The 27,301-nt window shown below is 32.0% G+C and overlaps 1 protein-coding gene across 1 annotated transcript; it reads right to left on the reverse strand.

Annotated features, from left to right (window-relative positions):
* On the reverse strand, positions 1–27,098 carry LOC115890904 (lipase 3-like). Its single transcript, XM_030911257.1, has 8 exons — positions 26,867–27,098; positions 24,325–24,547; positions 19,529–19,636; positions 19,133–19,365; positions 14,846–15,001; positions 12,669–12,753; positions 7,873–8,012; positions 1–224 (listed from the first exon to the last, which is right to left on the reverse strand). Exons 1-8 carry the CDS (start codon positions 27,035–27,037, stop codon positions 57–59), a joined length of 1,284 nt encoding a protein of 427 aa, XP_030767117.1. The 5' UTR covers positions 27,038–27,098; the 3' UTR covers positions 1–56.
* Positions 27,099–27,301: the final 203 nt, after the last annotated feature.

A 27,301-nucleotide genomic window follows, 5' to 3' on the forward strand; every position in this document is an offset into this window, starting at 1 on the left:
TTTGTTTTAAAAAAATATAATCTTTATTTTTTCGTTATAAAGTACAGTGACTTATTTCAACTTTTGTTGGGAGGATTGAATTTCTTAATTGTCTCGAACAACATATCGTAAACCATTGCTTTTACATCGATGGCAGTAACGAAATCCAGATGATTAAAAGCCTCATACTCTAATAAATGTGATACAACAACGTTGGGTAGCTGTTGAAATAAATGTTCCACATCCTAAAATATAAGACAATTGACTTAGTTTTATAATCAATTTCAATATAAAATTAGTTTTAGTAAATACTATATTTCAACAATATTGCTACATTTCTCGTTCAATTTCGGATCTGTTAAGTTAACTTATATTTGAATTATGAGACATATTGGGCAGTATGTATGTAAATCATTTTCAAGCAACCAACAAAGGAATAGAGTTTCTAGAAACGCCACATGTTGTGACCAAATATGACTTAATACTGAATTACATAATATTCAAACGGATTTACTGTATAATGGTTACTTACTCACGACAACATTATATGGAACTGTTGGAATTGTAATTGGTGCTCAGAAAGCTCAAATTTCAACTTTACAAAACAGAGAGTATCAAAGCCTAAAACTACCGGTGTTAAGAGTATATTTTGATCAGAAGCTTACATGGAATACCTACATGACAAAAACTACACAGTAGGCTTGCTACAACCTAGGCAAGTGCAGAAGGATGTGTGGAAAAAAACTGATGAGGACTCTATCGTTAAACACTAGAGTTAGAAGAGATATGATAACCTCATTGATAACGGGTCGGTGGTGTAGTAGACAAAGTCATTTCAAGTGGGGGCAATAAGCCTGTTTTACACAAAGGTTTGCTTGTGTCTAATGGGGAACATGAAAACCACTCCCACAAACACGATTGAAGTTTTGTTGAATGTACCAACATAACAGATTTTTATGCAAGGTGATGGCAGATCTCTCATAGACATTAGCCAGAAGAATGGTGCTGAAAACCAGAAACTAGTCGAAGAACTAAAAGCAGACAAGGTATATAGCACTAAAAGAGTTTCGGATTTCCATTGTCTTTATTTGTTTTGCTTAGACAACGTTTCGGTCAGAAGTATCACTGACCGTTATCAAGTGTGAACTAAACTTAATCCTAAAACTACTGAGCTTATACCGGGTGTTGCATCGTCGAACGGGACATAGGAAATTCCATGTAAATTTTAATGGGGTCAATTATTGGCTTCCCTAATTATTTTAGAGAATAATTCTATTTAGGTTTATCGAAGAGCACTAAAACCCACATTCAAAAGAATAATTTTAGATATTTTTGATTAGCTCGTTTACGAGTTATCGCCGATTTCTTTTTAAATATTTCTCCTTTCTTATGGCCCTGTATTTATTTATGAGCACCAGTCAAGGTAAAAGATAACTGTCAAATGAAGTTGTCATTTCAGAAATTTACCTATTTAGTGCTTTATTATTGTTGAAAACTCATTCCTACATCGGAAATCTTAAAGATGTATTTATAAATACAAATTAATATGAATTAAAGTAAAATAAAATAATCAATTACAAGGTTAATTATAGTATTATTACAATATTCAATAACTTATTAATTTAGGTACTATTAAATTGTTAGAACTTTAGGATTTAAGAAGATGTTCGAATATTCCTTCATCGACTGCTAGACAATAACCCAGGCGATCATAAAATTCTCTTCTTACATTCGCTAGTTGGTAAACTGAAATTCTGTAGCATTCGGCAGAAATAGCATTTTTTAACTCGTCTAGATTTGTTTTTTTTTTATTCTTGTATATCCTGTTTTTTAAATGGCCCCAGAGAAAGAAATCATTTGGCGAAATATCAGGAGACCTTGCTGGCCAATTTACTGTATGATTTAGGCCAACAACGTTTCCGTTAAAACTATTGTCTAGATATTTCCGAAAAGCCAGGGTACTATGTGCCGAGCAGCCATCCATTTGGTACCAAACTTCCTGATTTTCCCTAGTGGCATCATGTAAAGCAGGTAAAATATGATTCTCGAGAAGTTCCAAATAATATTCTACATTTAAATTTCGCATAAGAAATAATGGCCCGATAATATTGTGTCCGAATATCCCTGCCCAAACATTTACTTTCTGTGAATATTGCGTCCTTGTTTCGACAAACCTGTGTTGGTTTTCTTTGTTCCAATATCGATAATTTTGAACATTGGGTTCATTATTTAAGGTAAACGTGCATTCGTCAGTGAAACATATGTTTTTTAAAAATTCCCTATCCGTGTTTGCTCTTTCCATCATATCAAAACAAAACGCCTGCCGCCGTATTTCGTCCCCATCTCGTAGCTCTTGGTGCTTTTCATATTTGAAGGAATAGTATTTATGTTGTTTCAAAATTCGAAACGCTGTAGTGTGATTTGCTATTCCTATTTCATCCTCAAATTTCCTTGTGCTGATCTTTCCATCGTTCTCTTCCACGCACAATAAAACTTCCAAGTCGGTATCATTTCTTGCATCTTCTCTTTGTTCCTGCCTTGCTTCACATCTACAGTTATTTATTAGGGTACCTTTGGTCTCAAATATCTGGATATTCCTTGCGATTGTAGATTTTCCAGGTATCGGTCTATTCGGATACAGAGCAGCAAACACGTCCGACACATTTTGATAACTACCGTATGATCGAATAAAAACCTAAAAACCTTTACCTTGACTGGTGCTCATAAGTAAATACAGGGCCATAAGAAAGGAGAAATATTTAAAAAGTAATCGGCGATAACTCGTAAACGGGCTAATCAAAAATATCTATCTTATGTGGGTTTTAGTGCTCTTCAATAAACCTAAATAGAATTATTCTCTAAAATAATTAGGAAGCCAATAATTGACCTCATTAAAATTTACATGGGATTTCCTATGTCCCGTTCGACGATGCAACACCCGGTATACTAAAGCTGAGCACCGTAAATTTGTTGGGTGCAGTCAAGCATGAAGTTTTCCACTAAAACACCTGCGTTGGAATTACATACTTGGATTGCTAAATATTTTATTATTGTAAGAAATGAATACGGCCTCTTTAAATTTGTTTTGTCTGTAACAGTCTGTGATACTTCTAACCGAAACGTTGTGTAAGCAAAATAAATAAAGACCCAAACTCTTTGTTTTAATACTGAATCATTGTATACCAAATTCAAAGTACACAGTATACAGTAGAAAAGGTATTGAAAATACCGCCAGAAGCAACAGCTACAAGGTATAGCTTTAACAAAAATAAAAAAATATAATTATATCAGTGAGAGAGACCGGATAAAATGGTGTACTCATTCAAGTTAAGGCAAATTTGAAAACGCTAAGCGCTTTTAGACGCTCAGCGTATATGATGATAATTTTCGCTGAGCGCACACTTAATTAACGATTTCTGTATTCTCGTCTGACGCGCTTAGCGTCTTTACTGATTGCGCAGAGCGCTTTGAAAACGGTTGTCTTAAAGGATCGTTTTGCTTGTCGAAATGTCAGTGAAAATCGAAAAAATTGTGATTTTGTGCGTTATCTTGCTCTTTAGTGATAATTACTACTTCTTCTATAAATTTCTCAATAAGTAATTGATAATTTACGACTTGGCAGCTATAAATATTGTTCAAAACATCGAAAATACTGTGAAGAGTCTTCATCACTTCCCTCGTATAATAAGAATAATGACATATCCATAGAAAAATAGCTTGACATAACTCAACAATAAGTTATGAAATTTACGTAACATTGACATTTTTCATTGTTGCATCCGTCAGTTATCAACTTTTGACTATTAGCTACTTAGAAATTGTGATGTTGCCAATATGTGCTCAACCCGTATCCAGAACACGATTTGCATGGCAACGAGAATACCAAAATCGACTGCCTTGCGTTTCGCTGATCGAATACTTACGCTCACCGCTTTGAAAGAGTAACGTTTTTATGTCAAAGTTACAGAATACGGGCCCTGGGCCCGATGTTTTGAACGATATTTAGAGCTGCCAAGTCGTAAATTACCAATTACTTATTGTGAAATTTATAGAAGAAGTAGTAAGACAGTTCGACAAGCAAAACGATCCTTTAAGGCAACCGTTTTCCAAGCGCTTAGCGCATTCAGTAGAGACGTTAAACGCGTCAGACGAGAATACCCAAACCGTTAGTTAAGTGCGCACTCAGCGAAAATTAACGTAAGATACGCTGAGCGTCTAAAAGGGCTTAGTGATACAGAATACGAGCCCTGGTATATAGACCGTCCAAAAACGTCGGAAGGCTTAGAAACTGAAATATTAGTACTGAAACAAGGAATGTTTCCCCATAAACCTATCCAAGAATATCACAATTTATTATTTGGCCCTTTCTTACAAGATATTGAACCTCATCGCTGGATGAACTGGCTGCTTAACTGATGCTTATTTAGCAACAAGAATGCCCAGTTTAGTCTCCTTCGATTATGTCGCCTCCAGACAAATCAACCAAATCGACGACGTTTGCTAGTAGTTATGTAAATAAAATCAGTAACTATTGCAAAATGGGATACTATAAAGCAATAATTTTACACCGACCGAAAAAAACTATTTCAAGTTTAATCTTGTTCTTCTGGTGCCGTCCGCTTCAGTAGCGTGTTGGCGTTCATATGGTCACTAGGCACGATCTTTCTTTAGCCAGATATAAAGAGTGCTCTCGTCAGCTCTTCTCAATGTACATACGCATTTTTTAGCAGGGCTATAGTTTGAAGAGCATTCTACAGCCGTACACCCTGCTTTATGTACGAATTTTCTATTTAAAGCTTGTCAGGTCAAGGACACCACCCATTAGTCGACCGGTTTTGGAGTTGAATTAGTTGCACGAAGGCCGCTAGATTGCGTTAACATCTAGTTCTCGCTATAGACAAGTACTGCCATGTCAAATACGTTTGAATAAAAAATTTATTTAAACGTATTTGTGCAATGTACTTGACGTGCGTTTTCTGTTTGGAGATTGCCAGGTGGAGGTAGACTACCAAAGTCGTCCTGATGATGGAGTATAACTCCGAAACCGGTCGAGGAATGAGTGGTCTGTGGTCTCATTGGCCGTGTTGACCTGACAAGCCTTAAACAGAAAATTCGTACATAAAGAAGGGTTATGGCTGTAAAATGCTTTTCTTCTACAGTGTCAGCATTCGCAATGTTCACCATTCACGGATATTGCGAAGTCATCCACAAAGACAAACAAATAAAAAGAGACTGGCAAATTAAATGGCAAAGAGTGGGACAACGTTCCCGTAGCGCAACTCAGAACGCAAAATTTCGTTCTATTTATGTTGATCTGCCCATTGCGTTTATTGGGCCCACTATCTCATTCTAATATAACAAGAGAGAAAGAAGCAGCCATATAAAACGTAATTTCTAAATAGAAATTAGAACAATCACCTTTCGTTTTCGTCATCATGACAACCAAGATGACAACATCATGACAATTCGTCATTCGTTAATTTTTCTTTTGGTGATTTACCTTTTTTTCTAAACTCTCCATTTTATTGACTTATGAATATGGATAGGGAACAAATTTCTTTTTTCCATATAGGTATTTATATTTTGTTACTTATAATTTTAGGTTCTACTATTTGTTATTTTATTTGCTGCAGGAGCCAGTATCATCTATTTTCTATATGTATTGGTGCCCCCTTTCTCTGATAGATATGTTAAAAAAACCCGATAAAATAAAAGTAAGTATATAGTTATATTTAGCATCTTATTAAGAAAAAAGTAGAAGTAGTAGTGTCAAAAATATTTCGAACCTCTCTTAACATAACAAATTAATACAATTAATTTTTTTCATTTTTTGGGTAGGTAATTTATGGCTGGTTTATAGTAACCAGGAACTTTAGGCTTCGGTGAACTATCCTGACACACGATTTTTCTTAGAAAATGCAGTTTATGTTACCTTAAAATGAACTTCTTGGATTCTTTGACTAAAATCTGATGCGGAAAAACACGTTTCACATAAAAAATATTCTTAAAAATGTTGTTATTTGATTTTTATAGCAAATTCCAGGGCAAATTCCATAACCGATAATGAAAGAGCAGCGGACTTGTTTATATCCGTTTCTATGTTTACGCTGACAGTAGTGAAGGTCGAATTTTGACAAATATTGCGAATTGATACATGGTTGTCACATCAGCTAGTAAATTATGCGGAATTTCATGCCTCTTTTTTGTTTAGGGAAAAAAAATGACTTTGGAAATGGTTTTAATTTGTTTTAATGCGAATTAGATTACTTTAGTTTATCAAATTGGCTGAATTACCGCGCCGGAGAGACAATTGCTATAGTTATAGCTCTAGCAATGAAAACACGCTGTAAGCTGGAAGCCATCATAGCAAAGAAAACACGCTGTAAGCGTGTTTTCAATTCTTTGGTTTGTGTCTGACTCGGGTTGAGTTGGTTTGGTATTGGTCGGTTTGGTTTTGTATTGGTTGGTTTTCGATTGGTTGGTTTTGTATGGGTTGGTTAGGGTTTGGTCGGTTTGGTTTGGGTTGATTTGGCTGTTTTTTTTTATCAGTTTGATTGATATTTCGGTTTAAACAAAAGCGAAACAAAAGCCACCAAAACACGTGTAAGCGTGTTTTGGTTGCTTTTGTTTCACTCTTCTGTTGTTTTTTAGTTTTCCTATTCACACATTACCAACGCATTTTTATTATTAAAAATGGCTATTTTTTCAAAATAAAAATACAAAACAGAAAAAGAAAATTCAGTGGAACTGGCAACATTGCTTTTCCTTTTATCGCTGTCATGTTAAATCAAGTGTTAAAATTCTCCGTAACATCAAATATGTGTCAAAAACTACTAAAATTAAATGAAAATATTCTGTGCATAATCTCCATTTATTTTTATTTAAAACTACTACTAATAATGGTTACTTTTTGATAAAAAAAAAGAAAAATGCAAAAATCATGTGTCAGGATAGTTCACCGGACCCGGAACTTTATTAATATCTGTGTTAATATACCTATTTTACTTTTGTTTTAGGATTAAAACTGGACTTGAAAATGGTTCAGGATCATGATTCTCGTAAAGTCTACTTTGCTTGGATATTCACTTTGTTATTTTTCGAAAATGAGATTTTTAATGCCCTTTAAAAAAATTGGCCGATCGTTTCCTGCAACAGTCTTCTTCTGCATTTAAAATTGGTAGGTGGGTGGAATAAACACTGTTATTTTTTGTTATTATATTATGGAAAGTTTATTTATTTTTATGTACAAATAAATATGTTTATAAAACCGTACAATTTTTGCTTTTTTTATAATTTTCCTTATAATAGTAGTATTCCTTCGTTCTGAAAGAAACTGCAAATTTTCACTTAAACTGATTTATTCTCTACACCACGTTCTCTTTACGTGGTATAGGGAATAAATCAGTTTAAGTGAAAATTTTCAGTTTCAGAATGAAAGAATACTGCTAATAATGGGTAATTTAAATTTTCGCCAGCCAGAATGTGCGATAATGTCTTACGATGCGTTTTATACCTATCTCTTTCTTTTTCATATAAAGTACACATAATAAAGACGTACGTCCTGCCATGGTCCTGCTAATTAGTTTCAAAATTGTTATTCTGGGTTGCGCTACGGGAACGCGGTCCCACTCTTTACCACGGGATTTGTCAGTCTCTTTTTATTTGTTTGTCTATGGGTGTACCTAGGACCTAGCAGTATATGACCCAAGTATGATGTCTTCCTTTGTTTCACTATTTCTAAGAGCTGCATGAACATTTTTTTCTTGCCAACAGCATAATCGAGTTTTTAAACGTCCAAAATAAACCTCGCCTGCGTCGTTTAACTGCTATTTTTGATATATTTCCTACACTCTTAAACGTTAATGTAGATTTGAGACGAACTAATTAACTTACTTTGGTCGCGACAAAAAAGTCATTCTTTCCATAATAGGCGGCAACAGGGCAAGTGATCTTCGACACATTATAGGATGGTGGTTCGAGGCTTCCATATCGAATTAGATTGCCGACCCCATAATCGTACTGCCTAAAATAACCTATAGAGTTTATAATTTTAATTTGACTAAATGAAGCAGTAAAAATGAATAAAATTACTATACACGGTCGGCAACCTGTGACTTCGGGTGCCGATTTTCGTGTGTACGAAGAGTACAGTCAATGTGTTCAGTACCATTAAATTAAGGAATAAATAGAGAAAATTAAGTAGTTTCAGAAGCACATGAAATAAAGCGCCGTCTTAGGCTATATATATATATATATATATATATATATATATATATATATATATATATATATATATATATATATATATATATATATATATATATATATATATATATATATATATATATATATATATATATATATATATACCCATGTAGTTTATATATATATTACATGTATTGTACATGTATGTTTATATACATATATTACATGTATATATATATATATATACCCATGTATATATATATATATATATATATATATATATATATATATATATATATATATATATATATATATATATATATATATATATTTTTTTTTTCTCTCCTAGTTACAAGATTAGACATGTAAATACCTACTCAAGACTCTGTTGCTGATAAGATATATCGAAGACGGATATAATATACAGGGTGCTACAAATTCGAGGTACGAGAATTGATATCTCGGAAAGCGTAATAGATACGAAGATGGTTAAATTGTTGAGTTTTTTCGGGAAAAAAACAGATATTTTTGAAAATCAATTTTATTTTTTTGTGTCGCTACTTTTTAGAAAATCAAAAAAATAATTTAACATTCTCATAGCCACTTTATTAGGGCTATCCGATAGCATTTTTAGATTTTTAAATTATCTAATAATTTGTGAGATACAGAGGCCAACTTGATTTTTCTAAATACGGACCCGCATTTTTTATTTCAAATTTTGAAAGAATTCGGTCTGCTGAGTACAATGGTATGCCACACTTAATTTTTTTTTGTTTCCGGCATTTAAACACAATTTATTTAACTAGTTTCAAGTTTTTTTTTAATATTTAATCTTTTAATTGTTACAATATTGAGAAGCTTTAAAACTTAAAAATGACGTGAGATAAAACATTGATAACGGAAAATCAAATACAATAAATTAATAAAAAATAATATAAATATAATATAACTAGCGTTATTATATCGCCATATTGTTTTTTCTCATACTGACATAAATGTGAGAAAATTTTATACAGTTTGTATGTTAATAGAAATTCTTGCTATGCTTTATCATCACCATTACAAATGATTAATTCGACGCGAAGTCGCGGGTAACTTCGTTCGATATTTGAGGGGTAGTTTCATGTCATTGGAATTTGACTTTCGAAAAATCCGTTTGCCAAAAATAAGCTTTTTACGTCAAGCAGTTTAAGCAGAATTGTGGTTAATCAATTACCCAACTTTTTGGAACATCCTCTATGATTTTATAAAAAATTTCAAAATATGTAAAAAAACAAAATAAATTATGCGTGTCCAAGCGTTTTCCCGAAAGACTAACCGTTTTTTAAATAACAAATATTGTAATATTTAAGGGGCGTTTTCACCCTCTTGGAATTTTAGATTCGAGAAACACCTCCTTATCGAATCTCTACACCCCACAGTCAATCCGTTTGCCAAAAATCAGCTTTAAACGTCAAGCAGTTTAAGCAGAATCGTGATTACTCAATGGTCATATTTTATGAAACACCCTGTATTAATTTTTAAAAATTATTAAAATATGTAAAACAACAAAATAAAATATACGTGTTTAAGAGTTTTTTCGAAAACCTCAGCGGTTTTTAAATAAAAAAATATTCTAATATTTGAGGGGTGGTTTCACTCCCTTAGAATTCGAGTTTCGAAAAATTCCTTCTTATCGAACCTCTACACCCTAAAGTCAATCCGTTTTCCAAAAATCAGCTTTTTACGTCAAGCGCTTTAAACAGGATCGTGATTAATCAATGACCAGATTTTTCGAAACACCCTGTATACATTTTTAAAAAATCTTAAAATATGTAAAAAACCAAAATAAAATATACGTGTTTAAACGTTGTTTTGGAAACTTGACCGTTTTTTAATGAAAAATGTTGTAAAATTTGAGGGTTGGTTTCATCCCCTTGGAACTGGAACTTCGTAAAATCCTTTCTTATCGAACCTCTACACCCTAGAGTCAACCTGAATGCCAAAATTGAGCTTCTTACAAATTTGTTTGTAGCATTAGAAATTTGTTTGTAGAAATTGATATATTTTCAATACCTACGATTAATATTATGCATATGATTAGATCATACATTGAGATCTCAAATTCACAAAAATAAGTTAATAATAATATCTCTTAAATTGCTGACCTGGATATTATTTATTTAAATCTTTCAATTGACTCGATTTTCCTTATTGTTGCGATGAATTTAACCAGGCTAAATAATTTAAAAATCCGGAGTCGGACTTGAAATTATTTTAAATAATAATTAAACAGTTTTGTAGTTGTAAAAGTATCTAAAACAAAAAAATATATAAAGTGTGTCATATCGTTGTACTCAGGAGATTGAATTTTTTCAAAACCTCAAATAAAAAAGTGCAGGTCCGTATTTAAAAAAAATAAGTTGGTCTATGTATCTCACAAATTATCAGATAATTTGAAAATCTAAAAATACTGCCAGATAGCTCCGATGAAGGGGCTATGAGAATGTTCAATTAATTTTTTGATTTTCTAAGAAGTAACGACAGAAAAAATAAAATTGACTTTCAAAAAAATCCGTTTTTCTCAAAAACTCCAGCAATCCTTGAAATATTTGAAACTTTTTTGATTGCATGTTGCCGAACATCCCAAGGCGCAATTTTGCCCCATTTAACCATCTTCGTATCTATTACGGTTTCCGAGATACCAATGCTCGTACCTCGAATTTGTAGCATCCTGTATATATGCTACAAGAAATATCCGATTTCAGGCTGTTTTAGTTTGGCTTAGGACATTACAGCCAAATGTTCCTATCGTTATTAGGAACTTGCAGATTTCCTAAACTATACTAAACTCACCGGCAAAAAAAACCGGCCACTAAAAACTAGTCCCAATTTCAAAGTTGGATTTCTCGCGAACCACTCATTAGATTTTGATGATTTTTTTTTAAATTGTAAATTAATTCCTTTTTAGCGGATACTACGTCGGAAATTTCTCTTTCGAATTTATTTTGAGCATATACAGGGCACAACAATAAGACGAAGTTTTTTGCCAGAACTTTGTAACACTCTGTAGGGTGCAGCAGCTATAGTAGTTATTGCTAAATCAAATTACACTGTAGCCTCATCTTTTATGAGCAATTTGTTTTTTTAATCACGTCATTATCTCTGTTTGTATTGGAGATACGCTGCTTTAAAACGAACGTCTCGGAAAAATGCTTCGCAGGCAGAAAGTTTTATCTATAAATAATCAAGGCGAACTAGACGAAAAGGGATTTATGAATATTTGCAATATGACAACAACGGTTGTCAAATTAAAAAACGCCATTATCTGTGACGGATGTTACTCGTATTGTGGCTTTAATTGAGGATGGCCGAAGTCAACGTTATGGGTCCGATACCCTGGGTATACCTTGAACGACAGTCCAGGATGCCTGGAATCGGTATACGGAAACGGGAAATTTCACCAGGCGACTGGGTTTCGGAAGAAAACGGAAGACAAATGCAATTGACGACCGTTTTATTATCCTGAATACTTTACCAAATCGTATAATTACAGCGTTTTAGAATCAACATCAGCTACAAGCCGTGCGTAGAACTCAAGTCAGTGAGAGAATAATCCGACGAAGACTAAAAGAAAACAGCTTGTCTGCAAGGAGGCCTGCCACAGGACCCCAGCTACTTCCAAGACATCGTCGAGCACGTCTTCAGTTTGCGCGTTTACATGTGAATTGGGATATTGAGTAATGGACTAAATCTTTTTTCGAGGCGTTTGTTTTAAAGTAGCGTAGCTCCAATACAAACAGATATAATGTCGTGATTAAAAAAACAAAATGCTCATAAAAGATGAGGCTACAATGTGATTTAGCAACAGCTACTAGAGCTGCTGCACCCTACAGGGTGTTACAAAGTTCGGGCAAAAAACTTCCTCTTATTGTCGTGCCCCTGTATACGCTCAAAATAAATTGGGAATAAAAATTTCTGACGCAGCATCCGTTAAAAAGAAATTAATTTACAATTTAAAAAAAAATCATCAAAATCTAATGAGTGGTTCGCGAGAAATCCAACTTTGAAATTGGGACTAGTTTTTAGTAGCCGTTTTTTTGCCGGTGAGTGTATTATGGCCTGATACTTTTAAGGCCAAACAAGAAGATTTGACATGCTTTATGAAAATAATTCTAGATACAGTTATTTTCTCAATTTTTATATTAATTCTTAAGACCATAAGTCACACTATTTTGTATTTAAACAATAAAATTATGACGCCAGTGAGTATGAAAAATATGAGATTTTAAATTTCTCTGTTTCAACAATTCCGTTCCTAATAACGACAAGAACTTTTAGTATATCATAGGCTGAGCTAAAATGGCCTGAAGTCAGATATTTACTGTAACCAATACAATAGTTTCCTTAAAAATATCCTTTTTAAAAGTAGGAAATGTTATGAAGCTTCTGTCTATATCTGGATACTATTTAAAATGTAATTTGTGTCGAAATTATATACAAACCTGATCTTATTTCTTGTCCAAAATGATATAATTCTTTTATGGATATTCCATCAGGACTACTTGCTAAAAATACGGTTAGTAGTGTCTGAAAAATATACCAGACGGTGTAAAAATTCAAAGTAATGTAATATCTACCAATAGTTAAATCTGCCAGTAAAGACGAATATAATAAAACATTTTCTCGATCAACAACAAACTTATTTGTTTTGTATGAGAGAATAAATGGAAAATTACTTAAGGAAGTTATTCTATATGTATAGTGCGTGTCAAAAAGTTCGTAACAAAGATAGCTTTTGATTATTGAGTGAAGGAATAAAAATTTATGGCCCATAAATTCAGCATGCCTATTAAATAATTCTGGCCTCATAATACTGTGATTTCGGTTCACCCTATACAGTCTTGAATAAGTGCAAATATTTTAGGAGTGGTATATTTCAACATTTGAAAACTTTTCACAACTACCTGTTTGCCGCAAATTTTCCCATGGTATATTTTTTTGGTCCGATATTGCCTAAGGATATTACAGTTGACTGAAAGAATTGAGAAGAACCTGACTAACCTAATGGGCATTGTGACAAGGCTGATATTTCTCCTTACGTCTCAAGTGCTGTACGGTGGAGCCTCTACACGTTCAGCGACCAATTTTCACTCACTCATTTTCTCGAAATCGGTTAGCGAAGGCATATATTTTTATTTTTAATCTAAGGACATATACGAATACGGTGTGCAACTGAACGCGACAATGTTGCCATTTTAAAATGTGTAATGTCTGTAATACGTTTGACCAAAATCCGCGTTTATGCATTGAAAATTGATTCGTGTTAAAAATAGAATAAAAAAAATCTATTATAGGCACTGAATATTTCGTATAATCGAAAAAAGTCGTATGGTTGGCTTGGAAATGACGACTATTGGCATTTACTATAATTTTTTATATTGCGCTATTTACTGACGGATCCAAGATGGATTCAGGTGTAGGTTCGGGGGTGTTCTCGAAGGGTCTTGACATCGCAAGATCTTACCGGCTTCCGGATAGACCAAGTGTTTTCCAGGCAGATATACTTGCCATTTGGAAGGTCTGCGAATGTTTGAGCTAGGAGACACCTTATGGGCGGAAAACGGCAATAATTACTGATAGCCAAGCAGCCATGTTGGCGCTGAACTCATCTACAATATCCTCCAAAATAGTCAAGAAAACGTATGACAAGTTATCCTACATGACAACTAGGTATGATATAACCTTGCTTTCCAGGCCACAGGAACATCGATGGGAGGATCGTGGCTTGAACTAGATGCATCAGAGGAAGTGCTTGGCCCAAATACGACTTTAAGAAATCGGGAGAGCTCATAACTAAGTCGCGTAAGGATATCGCCAGGCTTACGGCGGTATATACGGGACACTGGCCAATTGGCAAACATGCGGCGAGAATGGGCATCCCTTTTAACAAAGTTTGCCGAAGCTGCAAGGACCCGAAGGAAGGAGAAACGGTTGCAAATGCAGACTTCCTGTGCCGCTGTCCGGCTTTGTATAGGACTCGCAACCGTTTCCTCGGTGGTTATAGTTTTGTAAATCTTGAAGATGTTGCCGGGAAGAGCATAACGGAAGGCACCCGTTATCTTAATGCCACCGAATGGTTATAAACAATTAACAGTCCAACTTTTCCATCCCTAGGGATAGGATCTCGAAGTGAATGATATCAAAACGGCAATTCTGCTAGTTGGAGTTCGACAAGCGGTCGCACTCGCCACTTCAACCAACCAACCATAATTTTTTATGAAATAATAGTGATCTTCATTTACAAACCAACTCTGACGCCGTTCTTTGTTTAATAATATAATAGTATAATAATATATTAAATTGTTTAATTTAATATAATATTATATGTTATTATTGTAAAAAGAAAATGTGTTTCTTTTATCGAAAGCTATACCAGCCCTCAAAATATTTGCGTTTATTCAAGACTCACCCTGTAACCAAACATTATTTACAGAAAAACGCAAAATCGGAAAATTTTATTTAAAAACATCCACTTATTTATTTTTTGTTGGAATTATTCACTTACACCTTATACAATTATTTTTTGTGTGGATTGTTATAATACGTGGTTCCTTCAGAACTTAACTGTTGCGTTGTTATAAAGAACCATTCATTCAAATAATTAATAATAATTATTTACCTTGTTTACTTGAGGTAGATCAAACCCTACGATGAAATCCATAATAAGTGGACATACATCTTGTACAGAACTGGCATCATTACAGAAGACTTTTCCTAATAGTGGAATTAAGGGGGTAAATGGGACAGAATGAATGCCCAGTAGACCAAAAGTCAACTATAAAAAAATAAAACCAAAACGTATAAAAAAATTAAAAAAATATGTACTAGATATACTCTGTTTTTTTTTTGGTCGGACCACTCTGTAAATTGTCGTGAAAATTGTGGCTGTTTTCATCTAGTTGCCGTATGATAGTAAAAAAACTACGTTTCACTTCTATATGTACAGTGCCTTTTTTTAGAAGAGGGTAAGCGAAGAAAATCGAAGAGGTCATTTTCATTTTTCTATCACATTAGAGCGCTAAAATTTGTGTAGGTCTCCTTTCACATTTATTTTAATTAAATCACTATAGATGGACAAAAACTATTTTATTACTATATGTCCAATAGGGTTCAGAACGGGGAAATTCCGGTACCGAAAGTACCGGGAATTATTACTATTATTAATCTCCGGTACTTTCGGGACTCGGTAATAATAATTAAAAACATATTTTTTGTTACGTGCGAAAGGCTTTTCATACTTTCTAGCGGTCGAAATCTCTTACTGTTCTTACTTCTGAAGTTATTTTGAAGTTTCTATAATGTTTATTAGCAATTATTGAAGTTTAAATATGTTATTTTATTATTTAGTATAATATTGCTCAATGTATTAGATATATTTTTTTGTGTTGTTTTTATAGGCATTTGCATCTTTAATTGAAAATGTTATTTTTTTTTCAGATTTAGTTAAGTTGGTTTCGAGGTTGGTTGGTGTTGTTTGATGTAATTTTAAGCCACCTATGTGCTTTCGTTTTTTTTGCTTGTGATCGTTATTTGTGTTCATGTTTACTTTCTCATGACTTAATAATTTGATATTATCTTCATTTGAAACTCATTTTTTTATCGGATTTACTTTTCAGAACTACATCCCTTGCACAGTCATTGAACGAAAATATTTTAGCAGGGTTTTCGGAAATTCTAATTAATACTACCAATTAGTAGGGTTGAGATCTTTTTGGCCTGGGAACCGGGCCTCGGTAACAATAATTAAAAAATTATTTTTTTTGTTATATGAAAAAGTCCTTTCATACTTTCTAGGGGTCGAAATCAAACTCTTCTAAATAAGTAATGATGTTATTTTGTATTATTCTTGCTTCTTTTCTCTTGAAGTTCCTATAATATTTATTATGTTATGTTTTAATAGCTATTTGCATTTTCAATTCAATACTTTGGGGCTTTTGTCTCAAATTCAGTTAAATTGGTTTATGTTGGTTGATGTGAAATTTAAGTTACCTATACTTTTTTCTTTACTTGTGTTCATGTTAATTTTTTCATGACTGACTACTTAATAATTTGATATTATTTTCATTAAAAATCTCAATCTTTTTAAAATTTTGTTTTGAAAAACTATCCTTTGCTTTCTGATTGACGAACTGCACTACCATTAAACAAAAATTAGTCACTACTGAAAGCACAGAAAAAACGGGAAATCCCGCTTCCTAAGAGGCACAGTACCGAAATTCCCGGTTCCGAAAAACAGCTCCCGTTCCGGAAACCCTAATTTCCAAATATCGTGCTTTAAAATTTTAAGGGAATTTGACTCAAAGTCTGAGGTTGACATTTATTTTTTTCTATCAGTACTTTTAGGACCAATGTAGGAATGAATAAAATATAACTACAATCAATAAGAAAATTATCTAGACATACCTATTTCACACCAATCTTAATATCCAGGATCAATGATTATTTTTCCTAAATTTTCAGAATTATTATTTTTTAAGAGAATTGTTTATAATGTGTAATTTTTATAGAATAAAAATGCTTTAAACCCTATTGGCACGGCATGAACCAAGTCAACTGGATGATGCCATATAAGTATACAGGGTGTTTCCTACGATGTTCTCTATGGGTATCTCGGAAACTACTGGAGATAGAGAGTCGGTTAAATGGTGAAAGAATTGCAGTTTTGTGGGGCCATAAATATGCGCCTTTCAGATTTTTGAAAAAGTTCATGGCTTACTGGATTTCGACTATTTTAAAAATTGTCCCTAATTCCATTATAAGCTATTTTAGACAAAAAGTTTTCAAATAAAAGTTGTAGATAATCTCATCCTTAATGAGATTGTGTCGTCCGTTTTCTTCTAAAGCCTGTCGTTTTTTTAAATGGAAACCATATTTGGCTATGGCTTCATAAAAAGCGCCATTTTTAAAGCTTTTCATCGATATAAGCTATAATATGTTTTCATCGAAAAATTACTGAGTTATAGCCAATTCTTATCATTTTTAAACAATTTCACTTAGTTAGCCATGGAAACAAGTTCAATCGCCGTTGCTCTCAGAAATGTGAAGCTGTCACATCCAAACTTTGTAAATTCAAGTAAGCAAAAATTGTAAATATTCATTTTTCAAGTGAAGAAAAGCGTGTAGGATTATTGGTTCAACTATTCTTGACCATACATTTTCGAGGATACGTTAACCGGTGCATGTTACGTTTCTTAGAGAACGGTTTTCAAGACATGTTAGAAAAGTTAAATTTAGTTATAGCCAATTCTTATCTTTCTTGATTAATTTCAATTAAATTGCACGGTACATATTCTTATTCTATTATGATTTATAACTTATAAAAAGTCGTAGTATATTACTAAACGGTTCCTCACAATTTACAAAAAATCCGCCATTGTTTTGAGTTGCTTCTTTTTAAAACTTAATTACTACCTATTCTCACAGAAGGACCGGTCGACTTAATTAAACTTCTCTCGTACCGCCACTTCGAGTACCTCTCTTAATTCATAAGTTCTTTTTTAAACCCTATTGGTAACCATACCGCATAAAAAAATTAAAATGGATAGGTCAGGTGAGCTAGGAGGCCCATGCAAATGGTCAACCTCTTCCTATTCCTGAGTTTGCATAATTATGATATAAATAATTTTGAACATTTCTTTCATTATGGGGGGGGGTCATAATGAAAGTCATGTTGGAACCACTCTATTGATGGGCGACTATCTATACGATTTTTTTCATTTGAAAAATTCATATTTACAATTTTTGTTTATTTTAATTTACAAAGTTTTGATGTGACAGCTTCACATTTCTGAGAGCAACGGCGATTGAATTTGTTTCCATGGCTAACTAAGTGAAATTGTTTAAAAATGGTAAGAATTGGCTAACTCAGTAATTTTTCGAAGAAAACATATTATAGCTTATATAGCTGAAAAACTTAAAAAATGGCGCTTTTTATGAAGTCATTGCTAACTATGGTTTCCATTTTAAAAAATGTATGTTTGTGTCATATGTCAAAAATGACAGGCTTTAGAAAAAAACGGAGAACACAATCTCATTAAGGATGTGATTATCTACAACATTTATCTGAAAACTTTTTGTCTAAAATAGCTTATAATGGAATTAGGGACAATTTTTAAAATAGCCGAAATTTGATGTTTTCGAAATATCTAGTAAGCCATAAACTTTTTCAAAAATCTGACAGGCGCATATTTATGACCCCACAAAACTGCAATTCCTTTTCTTTTCCCATTTAACCGACTCTCTATCTCCAGTAGGTTCCGAGATACCCATAGAAAACATCGTAGGAAACTCACCCTGTATGTACCGGGTGGTCAACTAAGAATGGACGCCGGCTGTATCTCAGGAACTACTTATCGTATAGCTTTGGGAAAAAACTGTAATAAGTAAATCGGCCAAGAGAAATCGCTGGAAATTACTTTGTAATATATACTATACATACTGTTGTAATCATCGGAAAATTAGTAATTTTTTTGATATAGAGTATTTTGTTCTATCTCATAAAATGAAGTGGCGGGGGAAGGTTAAACTTGCTTTTATTAAAATCTGGATAACTCTGATATAAGTTAGCCGATTAGAAGCTAGTGCTTGTTTTAAAGAGCTTTTCTTCTTTAATGTTCTCCAGTGTCAATTTCATCCTGATTTGTTCTCTTAATATCTCCAGTTAGAGAGAAGATGGAAAGTTATTGTTTGCGCTGATATTTTGGAAATTGTGTGCTCTATTTAACTGTGCAAAGAGAAACATAGCCTGCTGTTTAATTTTTAATGCAAAAGCGCAATATCTGTTTTGATGTCAAACTAGCGCCCTCTAGCTACCACGAAAAAATCTATGGAAACAAAATTTATACTGTAGATCATTAAAGAAGAAAAGCTCTTTCGTCGTGTTATCTTCTATGTTAATAATGCATACCTCGATTAGTTCTTGATTTTCTGACAGGAGTCTTGGAATAAGTCCACTTGAATTTCCCATATAAGCTACGGGACTGAGTAATGCCATTAAGTTTATCTTTTCTACATACTCGGGTCTCATAGTAGTGAATACTAAGCCTTCAGTCGTGCCTTGAGAGAAGCCAAGGAAGGTGAAATTATCTACTTTAGTATATTTCAACATATAATCGACACTAGCTGGTATATCGTAGTAACCTATAAAAATTGTAACCGGGTTTAAGTAAGAGGGTCTGGTTTAAAGTGCTTTGGTGTATGGGGGGGGGGTTATTTATCACAAGACACCAAAACAAAAAATATTACAAAACAAAAACGCTAAATTAGTATTTTTGCAATTTTCTTATCATAGTAAATTTTGAACCTTTCTCGTGAAAACTAAAATCCCAATAATCGCTGTCTTTATTTGGATCCAATGTGGTATGCGATGTGTAGATATTTCCTCTTGTATTACATAGCCACACATCGTATCCTGCAAAAAAAAATGAAATTATACAGGGTTGTTCACCACATACGACACGGAGTATTGTAGTTAAACGATTAGATTTTTACAAATTGTAAGTTTTGGGTTCGTTGAAGGTCTATTAGAGCTACAATTCAATATTTTTACAAGATACAGAGTGTCCCAAATAAGTAAAAAATATTATAGTTGTATTTTTTTAAATGGAACACCCTGTACATTATTCTATTTTTGGATTCTAAGATTGAAATAAAGGTAAATTTGATTAAGGTTTATCACACTTAAACCTTACCGTTTTTGAAATATTTTCAATTTTATGAAATTGTAGTAAAAATTTTAATTCTTTATTTCTCCCAGGGTATCAAAGTTTTTAATACTAAATATTTACTGAAGATTATTTATTGATCAGATATTGTGTTGCAATAATAAAAATTTTACTACCTTATACAGAGTGTCCAAAAATTTATATTAAATAATTACTAGCTTTAAATTGCAATAACTTGTTTAATTTAAATGGAATACTCTATATATTTTACGTGAATCAGATGTACAATGTAATTGTCTATGAAATTGTATTATACCATTTTTCACCCATCTCTTGAAGTTTTCGTAGAAAATGCGTTTTGTTATAATTTGGACCTCATTTATATAGGTTTATATACCCATGGAATATTGACATTTCAGATTTTTTTTATAGCACCATAATATGTACAAAATGTACAGGTGGTAAATATTGCAAACCCATTGGCATACTAAAAAACTATTTAAATCTTTGTAAAAGAGTATACCAATTAAATATACCACCATTATTTCCTACAAAAAAACACCAAAAGTTAGTTAATTACATACTTGTAAATTGTTTTAATTAATAAATTATTCTAAATAAATGTGGATTTGGCTCAGAAATCAATATAATAATAAGTTATGAAAATGAATGTCTCTGTTTTTATAAATAAGCATTCGTCAATAAATGAAATAAAATTTATAAGGTGTTACTTTTTACCACACTGTCTAATACACACATAAAATTCAGTTTTTAGTATTTGGAACAGTTATTACTTTAACGTAAACAGTCAATTTAATGTAGTTTGAATACTGGGAGCATATTAATTGGTCCTCTTTAACAAAAAATATTTAAACAGTTTTATTTTTATTTTTTAATTAACTAAGCGAACTATATCGACAATATTAGTATCTGTACACTTTGAAAATTTGTCACATCGTTAAAAATAAGCTAAAATGTCAATATTCCATGGGTATAGTGATAAATGAGGTCTAAATTATAAGAAAATGCATTTTCTATGAAAACTTGAAGAGATGGGTAAAAAATGGAACAATACAATTTGATAGACAATTACATTGCGCATCTGATTCACGTAGAATATATAGGGTGTTCCATTTAAATTAAACAAGTTATTGCCGTTTAAAGCTAGTAATTATTTAATATAAATTTTTGGACACTCTGTATAAGGTAGTAAAAGTTTTAATATTGCAACACAATATCTGATCAATAAATAATCTTCAGTAAATATTTAGTATTAAAAACTTTGATACCCTTGGAGAAATAAAGAATTAAAATTTTTACTACAATTTCATAAAATTGAAAATATTTCAAAAACGGTAAGGTTTAAGTGTGATAAACCTTAATCAAATTTACCTTTATTTCAATCTTAGAATCCAAAAATAGAATAATGTACAGGGTGTTCCATTTAAAAAAATACAACTATAATATTTTTTACTTATTTGGGACACTCTGTATCTTGTAAAAATATTTTTAAATTGTAGCTCTAATACACCTTCAACGAACCCAAAACTTACAATTTGTAAAAATCTAATCGTTTAGCTACAGTATTCCGTGTCGTATGTGGTGAACAACCCTGTATAGATTAATTTGTTGTTCGTACAGAGATAATAAATAAAAAAAAATGTGTGTGCTCTATTCGAAGTGAAATATTTAGCTATTAAATTGAAGGCTTTTAAGAACATGTTTGAAAAAGTGTAGTTTGAAATGTTGAAAAAGTAATAAATTAATAAATAATTTGATTCCTTTTTACAAAATTTGTATTAAAATGACCGTCTGTCCGTCTGAGGACTCAATTCCATAATAAAGAAAAATCCTGATGATTCCGTCCATTTAGACGCATCGGATCGAAACGTCGAGGACGTCATCCTGTAGCCTGTGCCCAATTATGCCCAAATCAACCCACATTTTTCAGCAATATCAAATTTTTAGTCGCACCTCGATGAAGACGTAAATGAAACGTCGCGCGTCGTGTTTAACTTTGCAGGGTGGAACCGTGTGCACCGTTTGGCTACCCACCAAATTTAGTCGCGATCGGACGACATCAAATTTTGACGTTTTTAACGTGAATCCAAAAAAGATCCAGTGGTTCTCAAAATTTTGGCAAAAAATCATTTTTTTTGGAAATTTTCAAAGTAAAATAATTCCGTTATTTTGAACTTATTTGAAAACGATAAAGAGAAAATGTGTTCCTACCACCCCTTAAAATACTTGCACTTATTTCTGGGACACCCTGTATAGTACAATTAAATATCATTAATATAATAAATTCGAACTGTTTTGAATGTAGATAAAATATATTTTAAACACGCTATTTTGGGTTTATTTTTTTTATAATTTTGTTTTCATAATGAATTATAGTAATGCGTTCCACGGAGTTCCGGTTTTTATTTATTAAAATTAAAATCACTAATGTATATTGATACATGTATAAAAAAAAAATCAGCTTTCCAAATCTGCCCTTTTTTGAAATAGCCCATTATTTTCAGAGTTGCACTGGTTTCTATACTAGTCCTGTAATATCAAGAAAGGATTTTTTAGTTTTAAGAAGACAGATATTGTAAACTATGAATTTCTAAGTTTATTACAAGCTTTTTTCATATATTATTGACAGTAGAAAAAAAAATCAAATGGCTATGCTGGGTGTAAATGACACTCTTTTGCGCTCCACGAAAGGTGAGACCTGCATCAAACGTAACGCTTGCACTACTCTAGTTGAATGGAAAAAATTATAATATTTAAAATTAGCCCTACGCCTACATACATATTACTGCCATGACTCGCTGAGGCGTATTCGAAACGCATCAGAAGATGGTCTGCGACACGCATCAGAGGATGAGCTTTTCTGTGACTGAAAAGCCCGATACGTGATGTTATCTGCCTACCGCACTCCGGACATTCAAAAATCCCATTGCTTTGTTGCCTCTTTACTTTTTGGTTGTCGCTGTTTCCTGAGTTTACAATTCTTCTCCATTGAGTTCCATTGTGAGCTGCTTCTTCCCGCTCATTCTGCATGTTAATCCCCTTTAAGTTTTCGTGGAAAATGTCCTTGTACCTTTTCAGTTGTCCACGTACCTACCACTATTGTTACAGGTTAATTCGTTAAACAAATGTGTTACATATTATTCGTGGTATTAGTGGTATTATATTGGAATCAGCTTGGCATTAGTGGGGCATTATATGAGAAATTTTGGTATTTAATTTGTATTTTTGGCATTAGTATACAGACATTTGTCAGCGGTTTAATCCTCGTAGATAATCAAAAAGTTTTTAGATAAAATTTGCTTTTTATGTCAGATCATTTCTATGAAAAATTACATTAGATTTTTATTAAAGACCCTGGGTAATTAAAACATTGACTAATAAAGCTTGTCCACTTTAAATAAGGGGTCACGAAATATCCTCCTTGGAGTGTTTGGGTTAAGGGGTGTATAATAAATTAATCCTTGTTTTATAATAAAAACCATAAAACATTTATTTGTGAGTAAAATAATGCAATGGTTGGATATCTCTCCTTTATAATTAGGGGACTAAATATACACTAAAATAATTAGAAAAAAAATCTTGTAATTATTTAGTAATTACGTCAATATTAATTAATTGACTTTCTAGTCTATTGTATTTTATATACAAATATATTATTAAATTTTAATCTAAGCATTAAGTAATAAAACACTTTGTGCCCTCTTATATCGTAAGAGGTTACGAAATATACTCCTGGTTACACCCCTTACAGAAAACAGTGTAAGGGGTGCAAACAAATTGTATAATCACTGTTTTTTATAATAAAAACTATAAAACATTTCTTATTTGTGAGATTAAAAAAACAAAACAATGCATTGGTTAAAATAAGTACATTCAATACATGTATTGTGTTAGACATTTATATGCCCAGTATATTTTTGTTTAACAAACCAATCAGGAAAAAATCCAAAACCTACAGTTATAGGAGGTATAAGATGATTAAACTTATATAATGACAACTACTTATCGGATAACAAATTAATTACTACTGTCAGCTGCTGTCTAGGTAGAATATACCTAGAGTACCTACACCTACCTATGATGTAGGTAGATTAAGGCTTATTTTGACTTTACGTCTCACTTCGGTGTCACAAGCTGAATTTTTCAGGGATGGAAGTACAGTACATGATATGGGGACCCTTATTCCGAAAGTAGTACAAAATTAGACCGGGTAAAAGGGCACTATCATCAAAAATCGATATATTAATACCACCGTATAGAGAAAACAAATACTTATTTTTTGATCCAGTACACAATAAAGTCTTCGTAGGGAGTAATTTTTTATAATTATTTACAAAAAAACATTTCCATTAGCGCTTATGACCAAAAAAAACTTTAAATATGAATAACTCTGAAATATGAATAATGACTTTACCTTGATCAGCCAAAAGCATCGCCAACGAATTCTCTGGTCCCGAATAAAGAAAAATCATAGAGGAGCATGCTACACAATGTTTCATAAATACAACAGGTCTCTTTTTTTCAGTGATCGTTTCATTTCTTCCGTGTGCTATACGATGCATTGTTAGAATATGACCATCCTCGGTTGTAACATTATGTTCTTCAAATGGGTAACCATATTTATTTAGCAACTGAGACTGAAAATGAAATTAAGTCAGTGGTAGCTGAGTTAAGTACAGAGTGTAAAATATAAAAGAAACATATGAGAGAAAAGTATCATCAATCAGCAATATACAGTATTTTGTATTATTTCAATAGCAAATCAATAAAACAACATAATTGGTTACAATTATGTATTTTTTTATAAAGTCAATCAAAACTGTTAAATATATCTCTCTCATTTGATCATCACCATCATCGAGTCAATGCGTCTTTACTAAACAAACGGTATTTATATAGCTCGAGGATTTCATCAAAAATTCATTAAACAAAATTATGTTTTTTCTATATAAAATTCACTTGGTAATTGTAAAAAGAAGGTTTTAAAATTTTAGGATTTTTAGAAGGATATTAAAATATTGCAAGTGGAATATCTACTTATGTCCGCGGATTATCTTTGCAAGAGGATTTTTTTTATTATTGACATTTTGAGAAAAATGTATTATTATGTATTCAATAAAATGTTTCAGTAAAAAATGTATTCAATAAAATTTTTGTTTGTTCTAACTATAGTAATATAATTTCGATTTGACTCTTTGATAGACAGTATGTGGTAGACCGATGTGGTATCGAAACTTCAGAATTCAATTGCTTTGAAGGAATTTTTATAAAACTTATTGCATTGTATTGTTAATAAGATGTGTTACAAAGTTTACACATTTAAACTCGTTGCTTTCACTTTAGCATTTATAATAAGATATATAAATATAAATTAGAAGAAAAAGATTGAACGGCTCAGCCCTCAACAACTCGTAACCCTATACACATAAATTATATACTTTTCTAACGAAACTTGCCTTTATTTATTTCCTATAAACCAAAAATCTATTAATATGTAGGTTGTTCCATTGTAAAAATCACAACTTTGATGTGTAACTTTTTTTGTGGATATCCTGTAGAACTTTATATAATTTTAGAAAATGCTTTAAATTAATTTACATAAGCTCACAAAATTTCACTTCAATACGAACTGTCGTTATCCTTGGAGACACTGCGTCGTATTAGGGGTACCACCCTGTATAATTCGAAATCAAAATTTCAAGGATTCGAATATAAGCAGAGCTTATGCATTAAATTCATTTATTTCAAGAAATATACTTAGAAAACAAATGAAAAAAATGAATAACTAAGAATTTACTAAAATAAAAAATTATGGGTAAGCTATTATTATAGTATATATGTTGGAGGCAAATATGCCGAATTCGGCCTATGTCCGAAATAATTAGACATATGGCGATTTGTCCATACTAAACTTGCCAGATGCGTGCAACTTCGTGGTTATAAATAGTCTTTATATAACTTCTTTGCGGAGGGGGTTAATCTTTTTTTGGTATAATATAACAACGAAAGATTAACAACACCCTCCACATAGAACTTGAAACCAATGCAATCAAAACTGTTCCGCGTAACTTTATGGATATAAGTAGGTATATTTAATTATAATCGCCATATGTCTAATTATTTCGGACATAGGCCAAATTCGGCATCTGCGTCCAACATAAAAAAATGGGTAAACATTTTAGTATTTTAACCATAAAACCCAATACAGATGGTTTCACATTAATACATTCAAAGTAATTGAATTTCTATGTAAAAGTCTCCGGGAACTATTTTTGCTGTTGTTAAAGTATCATATTTTCCGCGCGATAACTATTATCAATCATTTCATAACATTGAGCTAAATAAATTTTGTGCTTCTTTAATACCGTATGATCGAGAAAAAAAACGGCGTCAGTTATGGCTATAAAATGAAGATCGCTGTCATTTTATAGGTAAATTTATATGGGAAATATCATCGATAGTCAATTCCCAGCCAACTGGACGCCGTTTTTTTTTATCATACGGTATTTTAAAACACTAAAAACATGACTTTTATTAAAATTCTATCAATAAAAATCTATCAAAGGATGAAAACGAAATTATATTACCATAGAAACGCGAAAATTAGTAAAAGAAATTAACCATTTTTGAACATCAAATTTTTTTATGAACAGTGCATTTTTCTCAAAATGCAAATAACAAAGAAGTTCTACCGTCACTATAATTCAAGAAATTAAAAATTTAACCAAATTAATCTAGCCATATCAATATCTTATGTATAGTATGTATGCAAAAACATAATAAAAATGCACTGAATTAACCCTTAAAAGTATTTTTATATATGATATTTTGAAATAAGTAATATGTACCTTGAATATAAATTGAATAGAATCAATTTTCAATCAACTTATTAAGAAAATTGAAATATTGACTTATTGGGCATGAGATTTTTATTAAAATTACGAAAAATATCTTACAATGTTTAAATCCGTGTCGGGATGTAATGGCACAAACTTTGCTATTGCTTCTAGAGCTTCCCAAACAAATTCGAACAGCTTTTCAACATCATTATTGTCTTTGGCATAATTGTCACTTCGAACAACATCACTAGTGTAACATAAAATACAAATTACGAACGCAAGTCTCATTTTGCTGGATATACGTAGTTAGTACCTAGGTACTTAAAAATTGAATATAAATTAAGTTTTTCCTTTTATATATATTCCTAGATAAGATTTAAGTGTTGATATGGCTCTATTTCAAATAGAAATGTTTGTATTTCTATGATTATCAATATCGCAAATCATCAGAAAACAGTTGTCTATCTTACACTAAAACTTTTTTCATTTGTGAGTATGCCATGTAATAATTTAAAGAGGTATACATTTTTGATACCGGTTTGTTATAATTAC

This window comes from Sitophilus oryzae, unplaced genomic scaffold (assembly GCF_002938485.1).
Source record: "Sitophilus oryzae breed Bouriz unplaced genomic scaffold, Soryzae_2.0 scaffold_937_pilon_pilon, whole genome shotgun sequence".
In the NCBI taxonomy this organism is placed as follows: Eukaryota; Metazoa; Arthropoda; class Insecta; order Coleoptera; family Curculionidae; genus Sitophilus; species Sitophilus oryzae.

Bases quoted from the DNA above. Each gene is read 5' to 3' on its own strand.
- LOC115890904 (XM_030911257.1), bottom strand. From the start codon at position 27,037: ATGAGACTTGCGTTCGTAATTTGTATTTTATGTTACACTAGTGATGTT. The intron at 19,366-19,528 runs GTTCAAAATTTA...CAATTTTTATAG, and splicing joins TTTTAGTTTTCACGAGAAAG to GTTACTACGATATACCAGCT. The intron at 8,013-12,668 runs GTTTGTATATAA...TAAACTCTATAG, and splicing joins TGGACAAGAAATAAGATCAG to GTTATTTTAGGCAGTACGAT.